Here is a 22,771-nt window from a genome sequence, read left to right as displayed (position 1 = left end):
AAAAACCTCTACAAAAAAAAAAAAAAAAAAAAAGGCATGGTACTATCATAAAAACACACAGATCAATGCAAGAATTGGAGAAAAAAAATTGTGGTGTAACCAGGACCCCCTGAGAGGTGCTTTCTGCCTTTCTGTCTTTCCCTCTATCTCTCCCACACACACATACCCTTTGGCACTCTAAGTTTAAAACAACCAGTCAACTTTTGAAAAACAATCTATTGGAGCCAGCAGGTGCTGTAGTAGTTAAGGTGCTGGACTCCTACATAGCCAACCTCAGTCTGAGTCCCAGGCCTAGTGGCTTGAAACATGCTGGGTGCATGTGTATGCCCAAAATCTCAAGGAGAGAGTAGAAGAGAAGGGATTGTGGCATAGCCATTCCCCCAAGGAATAACTTCTCACTTTCTGTCTCTCTGTTTCTCTGGAGAATCATATGCCCTATAGCAAAAATCTCTCAAAAATAAAAGAAAAAAGAAAAGAAAAACAACCTATTTGCCTCTTTGAAGATGTTCTGTATATCACACACTAGCCAATGTTTGATATTACAGTATAACTTGTATAGATATAAATTTCAGGCAAAACACAGAGCCAGGAGATTCACAAAATAAATTTCTATCTAAATTTCTTTTTTTTTTCAAGAGAATTAAATCGTTTATTGATTACACATGATAATGGAAGATACACAAGCTTCATTCCCATCTATTTTGTTTTTTCAATTTTTGAGGACCTTAAGTCAGTAAGTGATCTAATCAAAGGCTAGAAGTCACTGCTATGATTTGTCATAGCACTCTCCCTCCTGGCCTTCTGAGGGGTGTTTCCCACTTTTTGCTTCAGCTGTCTATAGTGCCTGCGTAGGCGTGTTCTGACAGCACTGTTCATCTAATTTTACCTCGTGTGATGTGGTAAGAATTAACTACCAGTTGGCGAATGGCCTCAGTTATTCATTCGTTTTATTAGTTCATAGTACTAATAGGTACCTAAGAATAAGTCATCTGAGTCTCTAAAGCTCCTAAGAACCCAGGAACTAGAATAGCTGAGCTTTTCTATGATTATTTCACAGGTTCTTTTTTTTTGCTATAGGGTGCGTGCGCTCGCCAGACAGAGAGAGAGAGACATAGCAGCTAGGCCCTGCCACCACTGTGCTTGGCTGAGTTCACAAATCTGTTGTAACCTGTAGCTTCTCTGTCACTTCCCTGGCCCTCCTCTCCTGCTAAGCTTTGTTTCCTGGCAGTTAATTAAAACCTTCTGCCACTGCCATAGCTACTGCTGCTGCTAGAACCGCCATAGCCACCTTGATTTCATGGTTTGGCAAAGTATTGGCCTCCACCTCCATAAGGGCCAGAGCTTCTGCCTCCAAAGTTGCCACCCTTCATGGGTCCAAAATTTGAAGACTGATTGTTGTAATTGCCAAAATCATTGTAGCTTCCACCACCTCCAAAACTGCTTCCATCATTACCAAATCCATTCTAGCCATCCCCACTTCTACCGTATCCGCCACCACCACGGTTGCCACCAAAGCCACCACGACCACTGAAGTTTCCTCCACGACCAAAGTTGTCATTACCACCAAAACCACCTCCTCGACCACCACCGAAGTTTCCAGAACCACTTCGACCTCTAGGGCTGGAGGAAGCACTAGCCATTTCTTGTTTGGACAGGGCTTTCCTTACTTCACAATCACAAATTATAAGTCCACAGCTAGAAGCATATATCTTGGATATTTAATTAACAGTTGCTTCTTGCCTCTAAAGAGAAATACACTACTGTCAGTAATCACTTTGTCTCACTTTCTGCAGAAGGAGCCAACCTATTCTTATTCTTACTTTCAACTAAATGATGTTTCGGCTATTGGTCTCTTTTTTTTTTTTTCTTTTTAAGAGGATTTTGCCATAGGGTGCATGTGCTCACTAGAGAGACAGCGAAACAGAGACAGTGAGAAGGAAAGTGAGAAATTAACCACCAGCAGCAGTAGCCACACCATTATTCATTTTCCTCCTGAGATCTTGGGCATACATGTACACGCCCTGTGATTTTCAAGCCTCAGGATCCAGGATTCGAACTGCAGTTAGCCATGTGGGAGTTCAGCAACATAACCTCTACACCATCTGCTGACCCCTTGACTATTACTCTTAATATGCAGTTAAATCAATATGTAACAATTCCCCCAGTGTTGATGTGAACCTACCCCCTCTTAGCTAGAGGATTTGGTTCCCTCATTTTGACTTAGTTCTTCCTTTTATTTTCGCGTATTCACCCATCATTCATTGGTGAGTCCCTTTCCTCCCCACCTCTAACACTGTATTGTGTCAACACATTCCTGTCATTGTTCAAACTCTTGATAAGAAACCTGCAGAACTCATGTTCTCCCTCCTTTTCATTATGTGCTCCAATTGTTGCATGAAAGTAAAGAGGAAAAAAACCTGACACATACTGAAAGCTTATGGACATATAAACACCTTTTTACAAAAATTCCTCCCCTATTCTTTTGCCAGTGGCAGTTAGTGGAGTTAGAGGGGGATATGAAATTAATATATATAAATTTGTATTCTTCTGTATATAAATGCAATACATGTTCTTGTAAATTAAATTAGAAAATTATAGGAACCCATAAGAAAGACAATAAAATCACCTGTAATCTTACCACACTGAATTCACTACCATTGACATTTTGATGTATTTCCTTTTGGACTTTTTTCCTGGTAGAGAGAATGTGATAACTCACCTCTGCTATTTGACATTTCAGGCATTTGTTTTTTCCTACAGTAAATAATGGCTTCATGAACATCCTTACACATTTTTCTGAGTAGTTTCCCTCTGAAGTCTCTTAAAATGGAGGTATTGATTTAAATAATTACCAAATGGATTTTCAGAAAGATTTCACCAATATCTATTCCTATTAGTAATACTTGAGAATAAACACCTCCCCACACTCTTGAGGCCCTATGTTTTTTAGGTAAATATTTTTATAGTTCGAACATTTGCATTTGTATGACTAAGAGGAGACAGAACTTTTGCAGATGCTCATTGGTCTTTAGTAACCCTTCGATTCTCCTTTGTCTTTTTTTATTAGGATGTTCCTACGAATATGACAAAGTAGAAACAGTTAGTGTAGTATACTTAAAATCTTGGATCCACGGAAAGAGGAGATATAAGTGTTAGAGAGGAATATACCTGATGCTCTTGTTATGGTTTTTGTTTGCTTTTTAAAAAGAGGATGACTTGAGTTCATCTTCAGGCTGTGAGGAAGAAGTAAGCCAAATCAAAAAGCTTCAAAATTCGTGAGTTAGAGTAAACAACTGATGAAGTAACATCATATAGGAGGGAGTTGGTGAGATTATTTTCAACTTTTTTTAAAAAAAGGACATTTTTCTTCCAAGCACACAGGAAGGGGAGGAAGCGTTGTTATAGATGTATGTAGTTTCTGAAGCTTCTCTCTTCAAGCTTCAAGGCCTCAAATTTCTCTATGAAATAGAAAGCAAGGTCACTGGTCATTAAGAACAGGGGGGCAGAAAAGGGGATTTGAGAAAAGTGATAAAGACAAAGGACATCAGAATAGTGCCAAGAGCACACTGAGGTTGAAGACCGTAAATCTCCAGTGGCAACTCTCCCGTGACTGTGCTATTTCCACACAGCAGGGCCAGGCAGCCTGCGTGAAGGAACTTCACTGAAAGAAGATGGCTGCAGATTGTTCTGGGGAAAACAACACAAGGAAAACAAATGCAGGACCTAAAAGACACTGGTAAAAATGACAAAATGGTCACTGTAGCACCTAGGCTGGATGGAGAGAGAAGATGACAGGGAATAAAAGGAAGAAGCTAGGACATAAAGGCTGAAGAAATCTGGATGTGGGGCTAGACCCATAGCACAATATACAAAGCACTGTGTATGGGGAACTGGACCCCACATGCCCAACTACAGATTGAATCCTGGCCCCCGGCAGCTTGAAAGCCACACTGGGCATTGGTCTGTGCTTGCCTAAAATCTCGACAGGAAGGAGGAGTGGAGGACCATGCCCCATGTGATGGTTCTCTCCTTCTCTAGTGTGTGTCCTCTGGCAATTAAAAAAAATACCTCATGTGTTGGTTGGACTGTCCACATGGTCCTTGAAATAATAGGTGAGAATGGCAAGAATTACACTGGAAGAGTGAAATGCTCAGTAAGCCAAGGACATTATCAGGAATTGATAAGTCACAGCATTAACAAATGGTAATAAGTGGCTGCACAAGATAGTAAGCCTCAGGACCAACAGATGGCATACTGGTTACAACACTGGACTCCCACATAGTCGACTGCAGTTCGAGTCCCAGACTCAGTGGTTTAAAACTGACGCTGGGCATGTGTGCTTGCGTGTCTAAGATCCCAAGAGAAGAATGGAAGAGAAGGGACTGCAGCATGGCCATCCCCTTGGGGGTTATTTCTGACTTTCTGTCTTTCTGTCTCTGTTCATTGAGCACACGCGCCCTATAGCAAAATTCTCTCACCCTGAGAGAGAGAGAGAGCATGGTCTCAATAAAAGCAAAGAAATAAAAGAAACATTTTGTAGAGATTTGAGGATAAAAAGAACTACAATGAATCAGAACCCTAAGTAATATAGAAATGGCTGTGAGGCTATAAGAAAGAAACATGGATAAGAAGCTTAGAATAACAGGGGTAAGAGAGAAGAGCACGGTAGAACAGAGGCCTTCGGTTGGAGGGTGAGCCTTCTGCGGAACATATTTTGCTGGAAACTCAACAAAATACTGGTCAGTATTCCCAAAACAAGAAAAGAATTTTAAAAAGACGGGGTCCCAGATATGTCATTAACATCATTATTCACTGAAAGGAAGAGGTCAAACCTTAAGAGCATATGAATCAATACCCAAGGTAGAAGAAGAGAGGGCTGTATAATTGGTGCCAAGGCGCTCTTATATTATTGCTCACAATCCTCAAATAGCAGAGTTGTTCTGTTTCATGAAGTTACTTGTAGAAGGCTACTCAATTCAGTTACTTATCCAAGTCAATTTAGATAAACTAATCATCAGTTTCTCAAATTATTTCAAGAGCCATCTTGTGATAACACGGAAACAGAGCCATCTCACACAGTAGTGCAATCCAAGCAGTACAAAAGTAACCTGATGGAAGTGACAAGTGAGAACTAGATGCCAGCTCCTGTGGCCCTCTCCCAGGAATGTGTGTCTCCCCTGACTCAGAGGGTTATTTAGCTGCAGTGTGATTGGGGAGTTGAAGGAAGGCTTTATCTTATGCATTGTCCCAAGGACAATACCATTTTCTAGTAGACACAAAAGTGCTATATGGAATAGCAGAAGTCCTTCCCTAAATACACAAATGACCCAGGGAAATATATCGTCAAAGTCTTTTTTAAAAAATGTTTTTAAATACCTGTAAAAGATGCGAACTAATGTTTCTGAATTTTTTTTTTTTTGGAAGAGTAAATGCTCATATTTTCCTACAGAAATAAAAAGATAGGCTGGCAGGTGGTGTGGTGGTTATGGTGCTGGACACTCACATGGTCAACCACGGTTGGAGTCCTGGACCTGGCCCTGGCAACTAGCTTTCTCACTCCCCTCCCCCATGTGTGTTTGTGTGTGTGTGTGTGTGTGTGTGTGTGTGTGTGTCTTTCTCTGGTCAAATAAAAATAACTAAATATAAATAACAAATAATTCTTTAAAAAAGAAATAAGATTATAGAAAATTTAGTTTATTTCCTTAGTCTGAGTTATTAAAATTAATTATTCCAATTATAACTCTGTCACATTCAAAAACACTTCTTTCATATTTTATACTCTTGGGTGTGAGGAACAAGAGCAAATGCCATTAAAGAAAGAAAAGACACATACACTATTAACGAAAATTTAAAAATTTCTGTACAGAAAAAAAACCACCAAGCAACAAACTGGGAAACACATTTCAAGTTTTGTCATGATTTTTAGCGATAGCAGCATTAATGTGTGTCAGTTTACTAAGAGATTAGATCAATGTTATTTTAATCTTCATAACACTGAGGGAAGTAGTATAGACATTACGGTTGTGAAAATTGCTTTACAAATGAGGAAACTAAAGTTCAGGCAGATTATATTTCTTGCCTCAAATCATAGAGTGTTTAAGCAATACTACCAGATCCTCACCCTATGCAGGAAACTGAAAGATTAGAGGATATAGAAGCAGGGAAAATGGTTACAGATACTGGAGACATTATGGGAAAAGGGTAGGAGAAGGGAGAGTGTGAAAAGAAAGGAATGGAGGAGAAAAAAGGCAAAACATTTATGGGACACAGAAGTGAATGATTATCTGCTGATGATAATGTGTGTGGTACCTTTAACTGGACTGATGTGAAGTGTATCATGTTGGGTAAATTCACTTTACAAGCCGTGGTGATATACAGTGATTGAATGTAGAAAATAAATTAAATAAAAAATAATTTTAAAAAAGAGATACAACCGGGATCCAAATGATGATCTGTCTGACTCAAGTCCTGCTCTTTTTATTAGCCTCATAAAAAAAGGAAATAAAAAAATCTAATAAGCGATTCACAAATGAATTATAAATCAATATATACAGAAGAAAAATGTTCACCCTCCCCTCCTACTTATTAAAACTGTAAATTAAAACCTTGAGATTCTACTTTTCACCTATAAGATTGTACAAATAAAAATAGAAATAGTCAGGTTGGAATAAAAAAGATAATAGTAATACTCAGAGTTGGTCAGTGTGTCCAGAAAATGAAAAAATACTATAAATAGACGGTGAGAACATACACTAGCACAGTTTTTCTTGAAGGCTATTTTACAACAAAACTCAACAGTCTTAAAGCTGTGCAGATCCTTCAGCCCTTACTTTTATTGATTTCATTTTTAACTATTCATGTTGCTGAATTTTCTCCTTACTTCTCAAACTATATTACAGTTGCATTAAACTCACTCCTGAAATGTTTTTAAAATGAGATACTTCTATTATGTTATAATCTTGTCATTGATTAGTTCTACAACAGCCTTCCATAAATAAACTCAAAGCTTGTAATGAGATATGAACAAGAAATATTGTCAGGAAATACAGTCTATATTAAAGTACATATATCTATATAACAAGTAGCTCTAGTCCTTATGACAAAATTAACATTAAAACTCTTTGCTACATTCATCTTTATGAACAAGAAAAAAAGTAAAATCCTGTCATTTCTTGAATGGCTCTACTATGTTTAACTAAGCATCTCAAAATAGATAATGAAGGTTAAAAACTGGTGCAACTTGTACTCCGTTTTGATCAAAGATGGCAAATAATAGTTCCTCAAAATTTACTGCTTCCTTTGTTAAATTTTAAAATACTCATTGCAAAACTCAAGGTCAAATTTACGCTACGACATGAAAAAATATCTTAGTACACTGAGCCAGATAACATATTAAAATATGCTTCTCAACACTGGATTCTTACCTAGAAAGTGCTTAAGAAATTGTTGAAGTGCATGCTAATTGTCTGATACCTAACAAATGCCTATGATTCTCAAAGAAGAAAAATATTGTTTAGTCAATGAGTTATAAAGTAAACCCAAATTAAACTTTTAAAATATGTATCATTCAAAAGGGAAAAAAAAAGTCCACCCTTAAATGATGCTCATACAAAAGATTTAGAATCGTGCTAAGTTCTCTTTACCAATTTCTACTGTTGATGGCTGAGTGTGCAATGGGGTGTCTTCAGCCTTGAATCCTTTCTGATATCATAGGAGAAGTGAGTAAATAATTTGTATATAAAATAACTCAGTGAGTTTGCCCTCTGGAACAATTTTTGAAAGAACTACCAAAGAAGTACTTCAGCAAAATAAAAATAAATCTAAGATTAAAGAGACACTACACAAGAAATGGTGATGAGTAATAGGTAAGTAGTTAAGATTAACTAGCGCTTATTAATGTGACAATGTTTAACAGAAAAAAAAAAAAACATTTTTTAGAGAGATTTTTGCTATCGCATGCCTGTGCTCACCAGAGACACAAAAATCAAGAAATCATCCCCCAGGGGGAGATGACTACACTGTAATCCCTTCTCCTCCAGTCTCCTCCATTCTTTCCTGGGGATCTTGGGCACACAGGCACACATGCCCGGGGGTGCGTTTTAAGACACCAGGTCTGGGACTATGTGGAAGTCAACAACATAAACATTCCATCTGCTGGTCCCACTTACGAGAATTCTTCATAAGCTATTTTTAAGAAAGTGGGCACATCGTGAAAGCACCATATTTAACAGATGATCAGTCACTACTTGTGACTTAATTGCCCTTAGTGCTGGGGATAAAATAATAGATTAATCAAACAGGACCTCTGCACCTAAAGAGTTCACAGTATAAAGAAAGTTATTTAATTTTGTGGAGTTTTAAAATGAGAAATAGTTTAAAGAAGATAATGTATCTTCTTTTTTATAAACTCCCATGTAGGCTTTGCAGACAAGTATGCTATATCTGATTAAAGATTAGCTTCAGATTTCTGTCAGATGTCAATGTACATTTCATAAAAAATGGTGTGCCAGTAGTCATGCAAAGTAAGAAGGGCTGAAAGAAAGTAGGAGTGATTCCTCTAAGCAGACACAATCAGAAAAATGTATCCCGTTTTTAAAAGGAATGTAATATCAGCTCATATCATTTACAACTTAATTTTGCATTGGTCTTATCCGTCTTCCTACTTCTGCACCAAACAAAACCGTATCTGCAAAAACGGGCTGATGTGTTTGCTTAAGATGAATGGTATCTTTAGACAAAACAGACTTCCTTCCATTTACCATTTTATGTAGTATTTACACATAACCTCAATGAAGGAGAAAAATGAGGGATTAAAAAGACTTCCTCTAGGTAAATATGACAGAGGCTGAATACACATCATTATCTCTGGATAAAAAAAGACCAACTAGATTCAATGGGCAAAACGCCAACATTAATAGTTATATTTGCCACCTAGTTTGCCAAAACATTTATAGTTAAACTTTCTAGAATGGCCTATTTTCAAATGATGAAGATCTGCCTAGCCATAAAGATAAATTTTTAAGATCACAAACTGACCTAAGTGCTACCCCGTATAATAGAAAGCAATAATCTTAGGTCTTTTATATAAATCTTATAAATATTAACACTTTAATGAATATATTTAAGAATAACATAAAATTTCTATTTGAGTTAAAATTTGTTCATAATTTATGCTGTTTTGGTTAAAGAGCAGGCATAAATTGATAAAGAAAAATAAAACTTCAAGTGGATTATGAGTGATATATTTTTCCTGTAATATTTTACTAGTTATAAATTTTAGGGCATAAACTTTAGATAGTGGTCATTAAAAACAGAATGTGAAAATATTTTAATCTTCTTTAGTCATCAATCATGCCATTTTTTTACCAGATTGCCCTGCTAAGTTATTTGAAACAGATTAAAACATTTTCTAAACCATAGCTCTCCTGTTTTTGATCTTCTATAAAACTACCCTGATGACTCTCACTGACAAAAATAGATAATAGATAAATACAGAAGCTTTCATCTTTTTGTTACATAGATCCCTGGCTTGTATAATGACACATCATATATATCAAAATTCATATGAGTTGAGGAAATATCTTTAGGAAAAAATCATGCCAAAAGAGAAAAATTATCAGATCTAGCAGTAAGAATAATAAAATAGAACACCTATCAATCATTTTATAAAAGTAAGTTAGGATGTCCCTTAGAGTTCTACCAAAAAAAAAAAAAATTAGTTTGAAAACCCAAAAGATAAAAACTGGATACAAAATAGAGATTAAAATTTACCACACTTAAGAATATAATTAATCTTTATCTTTTAAACAGTCCTTCAAAATCTGTAGTTTTGTACCTTAAATAATAAAGCTTGTTCGTATTGATTTGTGTTATCTTTACATTTAACATAATTGTACTGACAATGCATCTTTTTTTTTTACATGGTATTCTGCTTTGGTAAAAGTATTCATTTATTATGACTTTATTATCAGCCATACTACCAAGAAGTTTACAAATAGGAAAATACTGTGAAGAGAAAGGAGCCATTAAATCAACAGTTAAATCAACTGCATAGTTAAACTGACACTGAAATCTGTGTTTATTTTTTTTGTAGGTCTACAGAGGGACACGAGCACAAGATAATCGAAAGCCTCCCTTGGCCTTGTTAACTACAAAGTAATCAGGCAGAAGAGAGAGGTGACCTCCTTGCATGCTTATCACGATTGTGTAAGAATATTCCACCAGTAGTACCTATTTCTTTGCCAAGAGTTATTTCTGCTAGATACGAAGTCATTCTAAAATAATTTACAACTAGCTTACTAGAAGCAGTGTGCAAAGCTTGATCGGAGTGTGTGATCAACAAAGGTGTGAAACCGAACATGGGTAAATTAAACTCCTAAACAGATAGAACGCTATTTGTTTTGGCATTAAAATTTCCTTTGTAATTCATAAATTCCTTCTCAAAAGTTTAGATCATTTTAACAAAATATCGTTACATATAGTTGCTGCAAAGATGCTGCCATAACTGACATGACCATATTTGCTAGTTTATGTATTCTAGTCTTACCAAAAAAAAAAAATTTTTGGAAAAATAATTCAATTTCATCCTCAATAAATATAACATGATTTTAAAACTGATTTGGCAAGGGAGCTTTTTATTCTTTTATATATATAATTATATATATAGTGGAAAATACAGTCAATTTTAATTGCCAGCAATGCAGTATTCTTCCATAATCTTAAAATAAAAATAAAACTATGTAGCTAGAAAAATTTAAATATTGTACATGGCTTATAACAACAACAAAAGAATTCAACAAATTTCCTAATAAATAATTCAGTAAAAACCACATATCTTTAAAACAGTCCAAGGAATACATCTAACTGAAAGAAAAATAAATAAAAGAAATTCCTATAGTGTATAATTGGAAAACAAATGTGTAGATTAAAAACAAATATGTAACAAGCTACAACATACAATTAATTTAAACAACTTCCTATAAGAAAAGTCTAGTTCCACTTTCATTCATACAGTAAATTTTACTGATATTTTACTATTGGTGTGCAATAACATTTAGGAAAATTATTAATTTTAATAGAACGTTTAACATGAAAATAAATTTAAATCTAAAATGTTAGAGTAAGGTCAACCCCATATCTCAGCAGTTAAGGAAGTTGGACTCTACATGACTAAACCCAATTTGAATTCCAGCCTGGTAGCTTAAAAAAGCACACTGGTACATGTGCTCAGCTGTCCAAAATCCTGTTGGGAAGGGGGAATGGAGGAAAAAGGATAGTGACATGACCACGCCTGATTGAGGGATGCTTTCTCTCACTCCCTCTCTCTGTTGCACACAGGCACCCCTGGCAATTATATGTAATATAATATATATATATATATATATATGCATACACACACACATATATATATTATATAATATATACACATATATAATATATTATATAATATATACATATATGTATTTTATATATATGTGTTATATATCTACTAAATATAACACATATAATGATAGAATAAAACTTTAAACTCTATTTTTAATTGGCTGGGGAACTTAGGCCTTATTATTCATGGTAGGAAAAACTCCAGATAGGTTATAAAACTTGAGTCTTTGCTCACTGTTGAACTATGTTGCTATTGCTCTGCCATAAGCTATTTTTATTGCTATTGAATTTTCTTGCCATTTACAGCTTTCTATCTCTACCTATGGCTTTCTAGGCATAATGTGAATGATTTGGATGTAAGGTAGACATCTATAGACATACCTTTTTTACCAAAAAAAATATGATTTTTGTAAGTGGCACATATTCTACACTATTCCAGAAAGGGCAAAATATGCTTCTTTGCAAATGTCAATATCAGCAAGCATGATCACATTACTGTGTGAAAATACAATGTCAATTAGATGTATCTTTAATGTATCAATTAAGTATGTCTTTGATAGCAACAAAAATAAAACAAAATACAGCTAAAACAGAAGGTAACTACTTTGTAATACTTGAATACAACATAGGACAACTGGCCACTTAAGTTTTTAATTAAGAAATAGTATTTGAATCTCTAAACCACATATATTGCAAATTCCCTAAGACTAGCAATCATCAAGAAAATAATTAGTTTGAATTTGTTCACCTTTGGGGCCAGCAAGTAGCATGGTGATTACCACACTGGACTCTCATGTAGCCTACCACGGTTTGAGTCCCAGACCCAGTGACTTGAAAATCATGCCGGGCACATATATATGTTCCCAAAATCCCAAAAGGAAAATAGAGGAGGAGGGATGTGGTGTGGCCACCCACCGAACCCCCCCGCCGGGGGAGGGGGTAGGGTGATTTCTCACTTTCTCTCTCATAGTCTCATTCTGTCTCTGGCAAGCTCACACTCCCTATGGCAAAAATCTTAAACAAAGAAAAAGTATTGTTCATCTTTGATCCCTATCCTGGGAAATTCACTGAAAAAATCAAAAGGACCTCTTGTAAAATGTAAAATGTTCTTTTCTGGACTGGTCCCATAATGCTGTGGTTAAGAGAGCCAAATCTCACATGGCCAAACACAGTTTGAATCCTGGCCCCAGCAGCTTGAAAAATACACTAGGCATGTGGGCATGAGTGTGTATTTGTGCCCAAAATCCTGACAAGAAGAAGAATGGAAAGAAAAGGATGGCAGCATGACCATGCTCCACTGGGGAGAGTGCTTTCTCTCTATCTGGCAATTTAAAAAAATAAAACATTCTTTTCTATAGTACCATTCTAAATACAAAAATAATCAAGCTAAAAAATATTAAGACATAAAAAGAATTAAAGTCATTGTCATTTTAAACTATTTTGAATAGAACACTTTTTCTAAAATAGATTTTTTTTAATTTTATTTATTGTAATTATTTTATTTTTCTATTTTTTTAGAAGTTGACCAGAGAGAGACAGAGAGAAGGAAAGCAAGAAAGCAAGCTGGCAGGTCCAAGACGCGAACCATGGGCAGCCATGTGGAAGTCCAGCCACCTTAACCACCATGCCACCTGCTGGCCCCAAATAGAATGTTTCTGTCCCTTCTTCTAAATTTCCCCAGGACTTCCTTACTGGAACCATTTGTATAGCCCTGAAACTACAAATTTCAAAATAATTGAGGAAAAATGAGTAAATTATCTATTTATTTTGGTGCCCAAAAAATGTTGAAATCATGCATACTTTTTTAGTAATATATACTTTCGATCAACTTTTTAAAGATCCCATGTATCTTTGTTGGTATATACTTGATCTCTCCAATTAGATCAAACTTCACAAAAGCAAGAACCTTTCACACTCATATCTCCTTCCCCATGTTGAAACAGTGTAAGTGGGGACCAGCGGTTAGCATAATAGCTATGTCGCTGGACTCCCCTGTAGTCGAAAGCGGTTTGAGTCCCAGACCCGGTGGCTTAAACTCATGCCGGGCGCGTGTCCGTGCGTTACCAAGATCCCGAGAGGAGAATGGAGGAGAAGGGATTGCGGTGTAGCCATCCCCCCTGGGGGGTGATTTCTCGCTTTCTGTCTCTCTGTCTCTCTCTGTCTGTCTGGCAAGCACATGCACCCTATAGCAAAAACCTCTCCAAAAAACAAAAAAGAAACAGTGTAAGTGCTCCACATGCAAATTGACTAACTTACCATGACTGGTCACTGAGCCAAAGTAAAAAGGTCTACTACATACTGGCTCAATGCACTAACAACAGTATTCTGGGCCTGAGAACATCAGAAACAGAGACTGCTCAGTAAACAAACTACATCAGTGCTAACCAAACATGAGCCGAAATACACACCCTAACCAGTGCTACTCAGTTGTAACTACTGATACCCATGAATAATGAATGAATCTCAAAAATACGGTCTAGACAGAGTAAAACTACCACACACTATAAAGAGTATAGGCTGTATGATTCTACTCTATTTTATACAGAATTCAAGAACAGGCAAACTTGATTTGTGGTGACTGAAATCAGAAAAGTGGCTCTCGGTCGAGTAGCGACCGAGTAAAGGAAGGTGTGAGGAAGCATTCTAATGGAAGTGTTCTATATCTCAATCTCTACACTGACCTCCTTTATCTTAACTTTAGTACACTGATGTATACTATAGTATGTCCAATCATGACAATTTTAGTATTTGTTTCAATAGCTAAGACACATCAAAATTGTAAGTTGACAGTTTAAAAGTTGCTAAGCACAGACTTCTGCTTCCAGAACTTGGAAACAAAGTCATAAGCAATGGATTTGTAATATGTTTTCCAGGCCTAATAGCATGGCAATCTTTTATAGGACTCAATCGGTAGATGGATGAATGGATGGATTAATTTAAATTGTAGTCAATTAAGTTACATTAGGTCATCAGGAAAATCATGACATATTTTTCTATGTTTTACTGTGCAAAAATATGTCATGACTTTGCTAACAACCCAACATAAGGTTTCACTGGCCAGGACCACCCCTATTTTTTTGTTTGTTTTTGATTTTTCTTTTTCTTTTCTTTTCTTTTTTTTTTTTTTTTGAGAGGATTTTTAGCTATAGGGTGTGTGCGCTCGCCAGAGAGACAGAGAGACAGAAAGCGAGAAATCACCCCCCAGGGGTATGGCCATGCCACAATCCCTTCTCCTCCATTCTCCTCTCAGGATCTTGGGCATGCACACACACGCGCCCGGCATGAGTTTAAGCCACCAGGTAGGTACGAGATGCAAACCGCAGTCGACTACATGGGAGTTCAGTGACATAATCATTACACTAACTGCTGGTCCTGATCACCCCTGTTTTGAGATAGATAATTCTAGGTGGAGAAAACAAAGGTTTGCATCATCCAAAGACACAGAACCATCATAATGCTATGATGTGCAGGTAGAAGTGTAAGGGAAGGAGAAAGCACTAGTGTTGATGACTGGTAAAACACAACTTGTTTCACACATGAATTTGAAATAATTTAAGTTCTATTTAGAACAGCCTTCATTTCCATGAATATTGCTCTGGAGTAATGTTCTTTCCATGCAAGGCATGACCCACACCACTGGGTCAGCACCAGAACATCTGGCAGATGTGAAGCTGACAACACTGGGATGATGACATCTAGAGGTAGAATTCAGGTGAAATGTAGGTGAGAAACACTGAATCACAGTCTATCACTTCTTTCACAGTCCTTATCAAATAAACTAAAAACCAAATGAATGCTGATAAAAATGATAAGTTATCATAAAGCAAGTTGATCTAATGCATGTGCATCAAATCTTTTACACTGCAAAGAATATAGTTTCAATATCACACACAGAAGAATCACAAAAAGTAATTATCTGTTAGACTAAAAAATTAAACTTTAGTAACTAGTGAATAACAGACTTACTAAAAAGTAGTAAGGTCATGTTCTTTGACCACCAAGCAATGAAAATAAAAAAATAATGACAAAAATAGAAAATTTGGAAATTTAAAAATACTTTCCTAAATAGTTATTGTGTTCAAAAGAAAATCAAACTACAACTACTTAAAGTATAATATGAAAACCATTAGGACTCAGATAATGCTTTCTTTAAAGAGATTTTTGCTACAGAGCGTGTATACTTGCCTGAGAGACAGAAACAGAGACACAGAAAGCAAGAAATCACCCTGGGTGAGGGGGAGGAGGGCCACGCCACAACCCCTTCTCCTCCCTTCTCTTTTTGGGATCTTGGACACAAACATACATGCACCCGGCGTGAGTTTTAAGTTACTATATCTGGGACTTAAACCATGGTTTACTATGTGGGAATCCAACGACATAACCATTATGCCACCAGCTGGTCCCCAGGCAAAACTTTAATAAAGGAAATTCATAGTGTTAAATACTTTATTTCTAAATAAGAAGAAAAATTTAAAAAAAAAATTATGTGACATATACTGATTCAAATTAAATTTTTTAAAAAGTGATTGAAAATTATTAGAAGGCCAAGCTTCACTTAGATCTATCTGATTCAAAGTTCAACATTCAGCTACTATGCCTTGATGCTTCCTGGCTTTGACTTAGTTTATAAAAGGAAATGAAAGGCTCTATCCATTCTACTTGCTTCTACCACAGTCAAGATTGTTGTAGAGAAGGTTGCCTGATTTTTCAAGCTAACCTTGAATAAAAGCCTGTTAAATAAATAAATAATAAATGCAAAGAAGAGAACAGTATGTACAAACATTTATCATCTTTATCTTCTAAGTTAATCTCTGTTAATGATAATCAAATGTGAAATGTCATTTTTTATTGAAAGTTTTAGGAAAACCACACACTAACCATTAGCATTATTAGGCTGTTCTCTCAAAAGTCAAAGTAAAAACAAAGTGATATGGTTTGAATAATGTAAACTTAAAATATATCGGCTTATGTTTAAATATCAAGAGCTCTTTAACTCACCATCTGAATCTAAGTTTAGCCATCCTACGCCTTCTCACTTAAATATACAGAAAAATCCTCGTGAATTTGTATAATGGACCAACTAGTGTAAGATTCCATGAGAGAAGGAATTGTATCCACCCTGTTCACAGTTACAATCTCAATATTTGGCAATAATATCCTCAATTAATATATGTTGACTGGATAAATAGATGAACTATCAAAGTTCTCTTTTCCCTACTAATGAATGATGCCCAAATACAGATTTTTTTAGAAGAATTGTTTATTTAATTTTATTACTACTATTATTATTTAATTTGGCCAGAGAGGGAGAGCAAAAGCAAGCTGCCAGGTCTGGGACTTGAACCATGGTTAGCCATGGGAGTCCAGCACCTTCATCACCAAACCCCCTGCCAACCCCCCAATACAGATTTTAATATTCTTATGTAGCTATTCCTATATTATTTCTTTACCCTTGATTGTTATGATACCTTTGGAAATTAAAAATATTAAAATAACGAAATTGAATTGTATAGCTAACAAGTATTGTTAACAAATTCTCACACAAGAACTGAAAATATTCTCCGTATTAATGATTTTTAGAAAGGCTTACTACGTTAGGTAAATAATCTCATTTGTTAATAAACTTATAAAACTCAAGTTCTACTCATTCAGAATCCTTTATTTCCTTCAACTTAGTGACTAGCATACCAGCACACTCTATTTTTCACTGCCCTTATGTTTTTGCCTCAAGCTTTAACTGATTATATTCTTTGATTTCCTTGCCCTGGTGTAGATTCTTTTTTAACTCCAGATCCTAAAAGCGACACTAGCCGCTTTTTGTTCCTTGGAGTTTTTTTTGTTGTTTCTCCCCCTTCAGGATAATTATATTCTGTTGTGCCTTTTATTATCGTGTCTTTTAGGATCTCCTAACCTTCTACACTCTTGGGCTTTATTTAATAGTGAGCTCCCTCCTCAACTCTACACACTAAACCATGCTCATTAGGTTTCTTAATCCTCCATAATTTGCTTTCATGAAATCTTATACCTTTGATTTGCTGTGTTCTGTGAGCCTATTTCCTCAGTATAGCGATTCCAAGCAGCCCAGAATCAACAAGCACTAAACATAAGCTTATTCACTTTCTCAGCCAACATGACTCTATAGACAGATTTTTTAAAAAAATCTTTGTTTTGAATGTTTATGGACCATGAAACTATACTATTTAACTTGGTATTTCATTTTCTTACCCAAACATTGCTTGAGAAGGTTAGGACCACAGAATTGGGTTATAGGCAGTCTTTATATACAGTTAATAACTTGTAAGCATCAAGTTCTTGGTCAGAAAGCTATTCTATTTTAATAGAACATAAATAACAGTACCCTGATGTTCTATTAGAGACTAGTAAATTCCAACTATATCTTTGCTTTATACCCAGAATTCAGGAGAACACAAAAGCATCCTTTTCTTAGTTATTCTGCAAGAGCTCTGCTTTTCCAAATGGGTTCTTTTTTAAAGACAAGGACATATTTTTGAAATTTAACTAGAGAGCTAACTCTGGGTCTTTTCAGCAGTTTATTCTCTGCTCCTTTTCCCACTCTAGTTCACCAGCACTTTTGTTGATGGGTATGTATAGAAAGGCCAAGAGAACATATATCTCTTTTTGTTTTTATCTTTTTAATTTTGTAGAAATCTTGCTTTAAAAAAAATCTTGATAGAGGACTGAAAGAGTTAATGAAGTTTCTGAAGGTGCCTAGTTTATTCAAGCAAAGTTTACACTTCACCCCTGAGCATGTTAACTTGTGATCCTACCCATCCAGATGACAGAAAGCAAAGCCAGTAAGTTCTTTATTTAATTGGTTTGCATCCACACACTGACCTCCAGGGTTCTGTTTATATAGCCTATCATGCAGTATGCTCCATAGTTCTCTGCCTCTTTCAAAAGCATGTTTCTCCTGAGATTTGATATATGGCTTTCATGTTTAATCACTACATTAAACTCAATGCTCTGCTTCCTCTAGCTCAACTAACTTCCCTTCTTGGGAGGTGTGGAGAAGAGTACAGCTTCTTAATACTTCTGAGCTTAAAAGGAAGTCTGTTTTACTCTATTAGTGAAACCACCAACTCCACACAATCCTAGGCAAGCAATATTAATGCATCAACTAAGAAATGGTGTTAAAGTGAAAACCTTTAAACTCCTTGAGAAAGACGCAGACTGACTGTTCTCAATCGAAAAAGTCCAAACGTTTTGGTGATTGAGTTATAAATCAACAGAAGAAGTCTTTAATCAGTATAATTCAGTCAAAGAGACCACAATTAAATGGCAACTGAAGTTTTAACTAAATTAATCTTTAGGATAGAACATTCATGGCTCTCTCAGATCAGAACTAATTTAGCACCTATTTTGAGGGGTAAATGTTTTCTTAATCACAAAATTCACCATGAATTGAATTTTCACAGTATCTTTAACTAAATGTGAAGATGAAAATGCCATGACCCTTTATATAATAATTTGTGTGTGACCCAAATATCTAAGATGCATGAAAAACTAAAAACAAATAAATAGCCTTTGAAAATAAGTCAAGACAATCTATAATCTTCAGGTTTTAAAAAACATGTATGGCGCATCCATAGTGGCACAGACACCAGGGCGTATTGCATAATACTGGAGCCATGGGAGATGGCCCAGGTTCAGATCCCAGGTCCAGTTAGGCATGCTGGGCACACTACAATCCTGGCTGGCTAGAAGCCTAGGGGCGGGAATCACAGTGAGGTGAGACCCTACACAGGATGCTTACCTCTCTCTCTAAGATATAAACTTTTTAAAAAATCATGTAGAGTGTATGTGTTTTACTCCAAAATATTTCAAGCAAAAAAAGAAAGCTAAAACAGCATTTTATTCCAAAATATTTCAAACAGAAAAAGAAAGCTAAAACAAAAATGACAAGTTCTTATATAAACAACAGTAAAATTTAAATAACGATTATGTGGGTGGTCATCCTAGTGAACCCCATATTGTTACTTATGGCTGAAATTTTTCATTGTACAAATTTTTTTAACTTTAAAAAAAAATACAAGGTAGCTACAGGCTTGCTTTTGAGGGGAAAAAAAGATACAATTCAGATAAGAAAACATTTAAATCACTTTGTAGGTTGATAATTTGGTATAGATTCCAGGACTGAAATATTTGACGTGTTGGTAATAAAAACTTTCATTCCTTTCTTCTGAATCTCACTCCACAACCTCATTTTCAGAAACTACAAATGTTGTATAGTAAGCTCTGCATAATTTGGATTGTTGTCTTGAAAAAAAAACCAAATGTGTCTGTACATGTATACACACATATTTATGTATACACACACATATAAAAAATTCGACTTTGAAATCCTTTCCTTTATGGCTAGACTTGACCACAGTATTTATTTTTAAGTCTTTTTTTTTTTCTTAGTAAGATCAGCATCTTTCCTCATTTAAAAATCTTTGTCACAACTGTATACAACATTAAACAGAGCTAGTTTACTTTGTATCTGGTGAACAATAAAGAATGAACCTATTAAAGTCATACATTTAATTGTTCCAATATGCTACCTTATTTCTAACCAAAATTTGCGTGCTATAGAATGCCAAAAAAGAAATCTCTAGCTACCTTTGTCATGAGTCCCACCTTCAATAGTAAGCTAAAAGAGCTTAGAAGAAAAAATAAATACCTGTTGCTTAATTTGGAACCATCTTAATTCCCTCCACAACATATTTAAATTCAAAATTAAAAGTATAAATAAACTTTTAATCAGCATTCCCCTTAAAAACTTCATAGCATAGACCTTTGTAGTTTTCTAAAATGTGCAGATGTTGCGCATGTGAGACATTTTAAAAGAAATCAGGACTTGAAAAACACGAGTCATGGACAAACTCTTGGGTCACAAGAGTGAAAGATGTGCACCTGTGCAGATGTTATAACTATTTTCATGATAAATATTAACCTTCAGGACAGGAACTTAGCAGCACACTTCAATTTGGATTTAAAATTTTAACATAAATTATCGGACTTTGACACTAGCTGCCTAATATTTCAGTTTTGTACACTGTTTCCAGGTTTTACCTTCAAGATGAACCTGGTGGAGTTTTTCATTTTTAAAAGCTATATTCCAGATCTTGTACCTTAAAGGCAGTTTCTGACTTGATGTTAAGGGAATTAAATAGATTTTAATAAATAAAGTGGGTTCTTAATAAATATTACTGACTGGCAGAGATTTTTTTAAAAGATACATAATTTTTAATGTGAAAATTCATTTTCCATCAATTTTAGACATTTCATTTTATTATACTTAAAGATTTTAACTATAAAAGAAAAAGACTTTCTACCATTTTTTGAGTCATAGTCTGTGAATCAATATAAAAGAAGGCCAAGAGCTGATACAATGCCATCCCACACTTTGTCTCTATAAAGCTCCTCTTGTCCTGTCATTGGCACATGTGACTCAGAAGCACCAGAAGACACAGAATAGAAAGATTTCTGTAATAAAGGTCCTCAAATTAAATGAATTCATTAACTCAAATGCAGACTTCATTGTTAAAGAGACTCACCAAATTGAAGAAATTTATAAAACTATTTGGACATTTGAAAAGCCCAGATGTGTTTTTCTATGTTTTTCCATGCAAAAATGCATCAGGACTTTTCCAGCCACCCAATATGTAGTAAAAGAAAGATGAAGCTTATGAAGAAGAAAAGCATGTTGACTCAACACCACTGTCAAAAAGGATATATAGCACTTGATTCCTTTGTGATCAAAATGAGCAAAAACATTTTTTAAATCAAAATACAGTGGAATTCAAACCAGAGTAAGAATGCTACTCTTAAATTCAACAACTTATGCATTTTTCTGCAAATTATTTTCTCCTGGAATTAGAAACAAATGCTTATTTATCTATTAACAATCCACCAAAGGGCATAATTCCTTTGTACCAAATGCAAGACAAATTTTGTGCTTTAATTGTAAACACCACGAAAAACTCTGAAACATATAAATCACAGCAAGTGACATCAAGACATAGTGAAACCTAAGGATTACATAGCTATATTCATACTTAATAAGAAGAAAACATCTAACGAAGCTGATATGCCACTGTTTGCAAGAACGTAAATAAATTCTGTCTTAATAGATACAAAATAATGGTTTAAAGGGGCCTTAATTTCCTATCATCCCATTAAACATTTTTAAAATCTTATTACTAATAAATCATAAGCACATTTCTATTTCTATTCACTGAAACTACAGTTTGGGGGAGTAAATACATCCATCACCCACATTTGATGTCAAATCACTTGTGGAGAATCTTCAAGTTATTATGATGTTTTGTTTGCTGAGAAAAATGATATTCAGTATTGAGCAACATGTACGTACAACCTCCACTTCTAATTTTAAAATGAAACTCTGCCATTATAGAGTATCTAATGCTTATTGCAGAACTATGAAGAATCCCAAAGAGAACATCTCAAGTCATGTCAAAGCAGCCAATAGCCCTGCTTTGAGGTGGGCTCATGTTTTGAAAAGACACTGCCCAGTCTGTTTAAAATCAAAATGGTTCTTGATCTGATGAATTGCTCCTTGGAGAATAATGTAAATAAAATATACTCAGAATAACATTATTAATGTAAACATACCTGAACCGGAGTCAAATTTGGTTTCTGACCTGCAAAAGGAAAGAAATACTTTACAATAGAAAAGTTGTTTATGAAAGAAAAACAGTTATTGTAGTGGGGTAGGTAGATATAATAGTTACAGGTTTTAATATAATGGTCAAGAAGTAAAATAGCTTTCCAAAGTGTAAATATACATTTATTTTCACCATTTTAAATGAATGCATTAGCCTAGGTCTCCTAAATGAGTACATACCACTACAGACAGCACTGTACGGAAAAGAGAGTAACCTTTTCAGCTTTTTGAGAGAAAGAGAATAAATTATGTTTTTAAAAATGCACCCAATCTTTACAGATTAACTTGTTTCAGTAATATAACAAAGCATTTTTAAACAAATTCATAATTATCCTCTTTATTATTAAAGATTTTTCATTATTCAACGGCAAATAATTTTTAACTAAGTTCTTAGCACTTAGCAAATGAACCAAGTAACCCCATACATTTAATAAGAGGGAGGAAAAAAAAAATCTGAGCCCTTGTGGGAACATTATGTTTCAGATATAGGTTAATACTGGTTGTAAATTCAGAAGCCTTTGAAGCTCTTGGTTCGGCTGTGGGAAAACGTCTGTTGGGTAATTACTCTCAAGATGCTGCTGATGTGCTGTCAAGCAGAATTAACCTATGACTAGGCCTATCTACACAAGCTACTATAAGACAGCATTGTCTATATCGAGCTCACAAACCAATTAGTGGGCATGCTCCAGTCGGATTTAT

General features: G+C 35.2%; 1 protein-coding gene across 2 annotated transcripts in view; it reads right to left on the bottom strand.

Annotated features, from left to right (window-relative positions):
• The window catches only part of MSRB3 (methionine sulfoxide reductase B3), a 139,062-nt gene that overhangs the window by 59,074 nt on the left and 57,217 nt on the right, over positions 1 to 22,771 (bottom strand). For both annotated transcript variants that reach the window (XM_006147273.2, XM_027771355.1), the window contains exon 4: positions 22,021 to 22,049. In XM_006147273.2, the coding sequence (XP_006147335.1) occupies positions 22,021 to 22,049 (29 nt within the window). The remainder of the gene's footprint in view (positions 1 to 22,020; positions 22,050 to 22,771) is intronic.

Source organism: Tupaia chinensis, unplaced genomic scaffold, assembly GCF_000334495.1.
Source record: "Tupaia chinensis unplaced genomic scaffold, TupChi_1.0 Scaffold000208_1, whole genome shotgun sequence".
Classification (NCBI taxonomy): Eukaryota; Metazoa; Chordata; class Mammalia; order Scandentia; family Tupaiidae; genus Tupaia; species Tupaia belangeri.
The sequence above is the reverse complement of the archived record's forward strand: the minus strand, read 5'-3'. Positions and strand labels throughout refer to the sequence as shown.